At 60.7% G+C, this 5736-nt stretch overlaps 1 protein-coding gene across 1 annotated transcript in view; it reads right to left on the bottom strand.

Moving 5' to 3' along the window:
- Positions 1-949: 949 nt before the first annotated feature.
- Positions 950-5736, bottom strand: part of PPM1J (protein phosphatase, Mg2+/Mn2+ dependent, 1J) — a 7925-nt gene continuing 3138 nt past the window's right edge. Inside the window, exons 2-11 of the mRNA XM_012730021.1 lie at positions 5582-5730; positions 4233-4347; positions 3585-3872; positions 3204-3316; positions 2864-2948; positions 2180-2298; positions 1913-1976; positions 1664-1771; positions 1396-1547; positions 950-1262 (exon numbers count right to left, since the gene is read on the bottom strand). Of these exons, the coding sequence (XP_012585475.1) occupies positions 1115-1262; positions 1396-1547; positions 1664-1771; positions 1913-1976; positions 2180-2298; positions 2864-2948; positions 3204-3316; positions 3585-3872; positions 4233-4347; positions 5582-5730 (1341 nt within the window). The 3' untranslated portion in view covers positions 950-1114. The remainder of the gene's footprint in view (positions 1263-1395; positions 1548-1663; positions 1772-1912; positions 1977-2179; positions 2299-2863; positions 2949-3203; positions 3317-3584; positions 3873-4232; positions 4348-5581; positions 5731-5736) is intronic.

Below are 5736 nucleotides of genomic sequence, written 5' to 3'. Positions count from 1 at the left end.
CCCGTGTGCCACCACCATAGTCCCGTGCATTTCCCTCCCTTCCCCCCCCCCCCCCCCCGTTTTTGATCCCATTCCCCACTCCACCCCCACAAAATGCCAGACCCCTGCTTTTAACCACTGCTCCACAGGGCTTATCTGACTGTGATAATGCAGACGGCTGTGCTGGGTGGCGCAGGCATGGGCCGTGGGGTCCCCGCCCAGGCCAGGTAAAGCGTTCTGAAAAGTGGTGTGTTGATTTCAAGTGGAGTGTGCAGCGGCTATAGGCTGGTCAGGGACCACAGGAGGCTGGTGGTGGTGAAATATGGGGCTGGGGAGGGAAGCAGTGGCCAAGTGATGCTGGTTCCTTCAGGCTGCACTGAGTCACTTTGCCCGAAGTGGCCACTGTGTCCTCAAGGGTAAACCCGAGTCCATCCTGTGGCAGGTCACCTTGTGTCCTGCCCTAGTATATCAGGGGACATAGGAGCATGACTTGGAGACTGTTAGGAAGTGCTACAGTAAAGAACTAAGGTGCTGGCAGTGGAGGCAGAGAGAGAGGAATTTTACAAGATCTAGTTAACAGAACTTGGCGACTGACTGCCTCGGTGAGGATGCAACGGAAACCCAAGGTGAGCAGCCGCTACAGATTCCTAAGGAGCCCTGGGCTGGCGCCCACCAAGGTGATGAGCCAGGAGGAACATGTTTGTGGGGGACATGATGAATTCAGCTTGAGGTAGTTGAGTTGAAGCAGGATGGCAAGATGTTCAAGAGCCAGCTAGCTACGTGGCTTTGATGCAAAGCAAAGGTCTGGGCTCGAAATCCCCACTGGCTGGATCACAGAAGTGGGTGAGGGCAGAAGAGAAAGCTGGACGGCACTCTGACCTCAGGGCTGTTCTGGTGTTCTCCCCACCCACCTCCCTGCCCAGAGAGCTTTCCTTTACCTTCTGGTTTCTAGGCAAAGTAAGCAGACACACACCTTTATCGATCTGGTTTATTGGCAAGTAGCTATAAGTCTGGGATCTGACACCCTTCTTCAGTCAGCTTGGTGCTAAAGGAGGTCAGGGAGACATCTTCAGAGTGTGGGCTGGAGCGGGGCATGGAGAGATGGGGATGGCGGGAGGGTCGGGGATGGGCCCTCTCAGGAGTAACTGCCTGGCCCTCCCAGGGGGATGATGAAGACCGAGATGTCATCCCCGGAACCCAGCTTGTTGTTGGGGAGACGCCAACCACGGTCCCGGGGGGTGCCCCGGGCACCCAGGACCAGAGCTTGGGCCAGAGCCGTGTACCTGCCAGGAGCACACGTGCACACTCAGGTCCCAGCGTGTACTGGGAAGGTAGAGAAACAGGCCCTCACGTGCGTGCCAAGCACTCTGCCCCTTGTCCCTTCCCTCTGCATCCCTCGCTGCCACATGACCCTACCTGCCGGGGTCATTGGGCTCGTAGGCTGAGAGCACCCTGTCCACGGTGGCGGCTACCTCACAGTCACTGGTGACATCCCACAGGCCGTCGGTCCCCAGGACCAGCACGTCATCTGGGCAGTGCTCATACTGTGTCAGGTCATACACCTGCACCTGGCGGGGGCGGGGAGGGGGGGAGAGGGAGAGGGAGCTGGAGCGAAGGGGGCCTGGAAGAAAGCCAGCCCGAGCCCGCCCAGAGAAGGCCTGGTGAAGGGGGCTCGGCTCGTCACCTCCGGGAAGCAGGAGAGGAAGGGCTTGATGGGCAGGCTGGAACTGCAGACCTTGAGCTTGTGGTCTCCCAGGCCGCGAGTCACGCCAATGGTGGCCATCACTCGAGCCTAAAGGAAACAAGGAGGTGCCGCTATAGCACTCTCGCCGACCCCCAGAACCTGGCCCCCCACCCGGACCCTCAGGTAGAACCTCCACCTCCCTAGACACATTGTGGGGGGCCCTCCGGCCCACTCTACCGTGGAGTTTACCTTTTTGCCCTCCCCACAGACCAGAGGAAACCTGAGATCCTCCAGCTCGATCTTTTTGTAGGCCCTGGGGAGGGGGAGTAGAGGAGGCATCACCCAGCCATCAAAGTCCCTCTCCCCTACTAGCAGAGTCCCTCACACAAACCCCTCAGGGAGGGCCACATCCCCCCAACTCCCAGCTGGGCCCCGCCTCCAGCTTCCACCTTGCTGCTGGCCAGGGGCTGGTGGCGTTGCCATGGGAACGGGCCCCAGCTCCGAGAGACATGTTACCAGCCGGTCATGTTCTGGTCCCGGTACAGCATCCTCTGCCCCAGCTCCTTGGGCTGCACTCTGCGGGGAAACTCAAGGTGGGTGAACTCACCACCCAGCAGCTCTGGTTTCAGGAAGCCCTGGATTTGGGAGTGGCCAGACAGAGCAGAGGGCCAGGGGCGTTAGGCCTGCAGCACAGCAGGGTAAACAGATGACCTAATGACAGCAGAGCAGCACTGTTCTGATATGAACACACTCAGCGAAGCCTCACCAGGACTCTTAAGGAAGGAACCGGCGATGCACGGCAGCCACGGGAATTGCCCGCCGCACACAGTAAGCAAAGCCCTGGCGCAGGACTCAGTCCCAGGCATGCGAGCCGCAGGCCAGTGTATGACGGCACTGGGCCCTGTCGCTGCCGCGCTCAGGACCACCTCCCTTGGCCTGTTCCCCCCCACACACACACACTCCCACCCCCCCAGCTCTTCCTCCCCCAGCTGGGCTCACAGTGGGGGAGCACCCATCCCTCCACCCCTTCCTGCTGCACTCTCCCCCAGCTCAGCCCTTCACAATAGTCTGTGGTGTGTCTTCCCAGGTGAGACCCCCGGCCTGTCTGTGTGGCAGCGTGGGAGCATTCTCAGGGATATGGGGTGCAGAGACACACAAGACGCCACAAGAATGGGGACAGAGGGCTTAGTTTCTACTTACAAGCAGCTGAAGACGCTGGCGTTCAGTCTCCGGGGTGAACTCCCGGGACATTGGAATGATTTCACCATTCCGGACAATGATGGCTCTGCCCAGAAAAAGAAAAGGTTTGGGCTTGGCACTCCTCAGTATCCTCATGGAAAATTCCAGAAAGACCCATAGTGACCCTCAGGATCCCCAAACCCCCATCAGTATGCCTCTGTGGCTATCTTAGGCCTCTCCTTGGTCTGTGATCCCTCATCCCTTCCCATCTTTGACTTCTTAATTCCTGCCACTTCACTTTCTTCTATCCCCCCCCGTCCCAGTGAGTGACACCCCGCTGCCATTTCCAAGCCCCCCATACCTGCTGTCACCTGCATTGGCCACATACACCTTTCCTAGCAGGTAGACCACAACCAAGGCACAGCAGCCCCCCTCCACACGGTGGCCGTGCCGCTCCTGGGCCATCTGCTCGTCCTGCCATGTGAGGAAGGGTCAAGGGGGTAGATGAGAATAGGTGCGTCACGGCCACCCCTCCGTCTGCCAAAATAAACGGGCCCAGCCTAGTCATCCTGCAGAAGACAGAAGGTGAACTCTTCCTTCTTCCTCCCCTCTGAACCAAGCTCTGCTCAGATCCTCAAAGGTGTTGTGGGCTCTCAGGGTCACCCCTCCGGTCACCCGACTCCCACACAGTGTTGACCAGAATGTGTGTCTAGCAGGGTCTGGGTCCAGGCCGCCCACTCACCATGAGCTGGAAGGCATTCTCAAGCGCCCCAACTACCAGACTCTCGTGGGTCACTTCCTTTTGTGAAGACCAGCAGGAGTGAGGAGCAACCAAGTGAGAGTGATCAGATGCGCCTGGAGCCCCTGGAGTGCAGGGGAGGCAGAGAGGAGGTGGGGAGGGGTCCTGGAGTATCTCTACCAGGTCCTTTAGCTGCTCCCGGATATGGCGATGCAGCAGCCTGGAGGCCATTTCAGCAGCTCCGCCACCTGCATGTCCATCAAACAGGCCCCAGTAGTAGAAGCAGAGGCCCTGGTGGAAGAAAAACTGGAGATGAGAGTGTGCGGGGAAGTAGGGGCTTGGTGGAAGAGGCAGGACCTACACTGGCAAAGAAAGGAAAGCAACCCAAAAAGCCGAATTGGGGAGATGAAGATGCAAAAATAAGTGCTGTTGATCAGTGAGACCATCCACAAATACGTGGGACCCACGTCTGAAATGGAAAGCAAACATTCGTACGTAACATGGAGGATGGAACTGCTGTATGCCCGATGAAGTTGCTACCCTGGGAGAGAGAGTGAGCTGTTGCTAGCTCAGATTTCAAACGGGATGCCCGGAATCTGGTGAGAAGTGTCCCCATGCCTCAGGAAATTAGGAAGGGGAGTGGGGGCTTACCTGACCTTGGCCAGTCTCCCCAGGTGCCCCTGAAACACTCTTCCGACCTTCCACATACACCACTTCACAGCAGGCCTGGTCCTCATTGTGCCGGCTCTTGCCAGCATTGATGACCCTGCCAGCCAGAGTGACCACATCAGGCTGGACACCAGACCAGGTCCTGGACTAAGCCCCACTTTAGACACCCCCCACCCCGCCCCGGGGGCCTGCTGGCCAAACTGAGAAAGGTCACAGCCACCTGGGATCCAGGCCAGAGGGCCAGGCTCAACAGCCTCACACAGCCACACACGCGCACAGGGTGGCTCCCCCAACCCAGGGCAAAGGGGCGCGCCTCGCATTGCAGGTTTTAATTCCCTGCTTGTCAAAACCCCTCGTTCCACCCTGACCCAATCAACTGGTGCACAGCACCCAGCCTTCGTCGGCACACCCCTCCCCACCCCCAATAGCTAAAACCATCCAGTGTAAGTTTCTGATGCTCCCGCAGGGAGGAAGCTCTCCAAGCCGGATCCCGAAAGTAGAACTAAAATAAGGGTGGGGGTTGGGGGGAACCCACCCGAACTCTGTAGGAGCCCCAGAACCTCTGACTCTTCCCTCCTACACAGCTTGGGCCACGGGCCCACCAGCCACCACCCTCAGCGACCTCAGCTCCCCCTCTCCGAGCTCTGCTTTCCCAGCAGATGCATTAAAAACACACTCAGCCTGGGAGCCAGCCGGCTGCAGCCGACACTCCAGCCCCCGGCCGGGGTCCACCTCCTCCCAGGCCAGCGAGCGCGGCAAGCCGAGGGGTGCTCCAGGCCGACCCTCTCGTTGCCTGGGCGGCCCCTCCCCCGCCCCTGGAGGAGCCGGCTGCCGCCGGGTGTCGCCGGCTATTTCTGGGTGTGGAGGGGGAGGGGAACGGTAAGAGGGCCAGGGAACTGGGGCTCTAGGGTCGGGAAGCTCAGGAGCTGGTCTTCCCAGCCGCCATCTCTTCCGTCCAGAGGACTCCCCTCTCGTAAACCCCTCTTCCCTCAGCCTTTAAGCTGCCCGGCCGCGGCCGGGAACTGGCCGACTCATTCTTCGCGGGGCCCTCCACCCTCCGGAGCGAACCAGGCAGGGAACGCGGTCCTAGGCGGCGGAGGGCGGGGAGTCCACGAGCTGGACGGTCCGAGGAAGGCTAGGGCGACGAGAGGAAGGGCTGAGGGGAGCGGCCGAAACCCAGGGGTAGCACAGGTCCCGGGAAAAGGGAACTGCAAGCCCTGATCGCGGCGCGGTGGGGGGCGGGGGGGCCCATCCCAGAGCCCGGGATGCGGAGCTGGGGAGGCGAGTGGGGAGGGTCCAGTCCGGGCTAGGGTGTCCCCGGGGGCGCTCACTCGGCGTAGCCCGTGCTCCAGGGCAGGCGACGGCCGGTGTCCGGGGGGCTCTGCACTGCCCGGCCGGCGTGGTCGTCGGCGCGTCGCAGACCCCCCGGGCTCAGCTGCAGAAAGGTCGGTCGCGAGAAGCTCGCTCGAGCCTCCGCCGTCTTCGC

This window comes from Condylura cristata, unplaced genomic scaffold, assembly GCF_000260355.1.
Source record: "Condylura cristata isolate star-nosed mole 26May11 unplaced genomic scaffold, ConCri1.0 scaffold00026, whole genome shotgun sequence".
NCBI lineage: Eukaryota > Metazoa > Chordata > Mammalia > Eulipotyphla > Talpidae > Condylura > Condylura cristata.
This window is presented reverse-complemented; position numbering and strand designations above follow the sequence as displayed.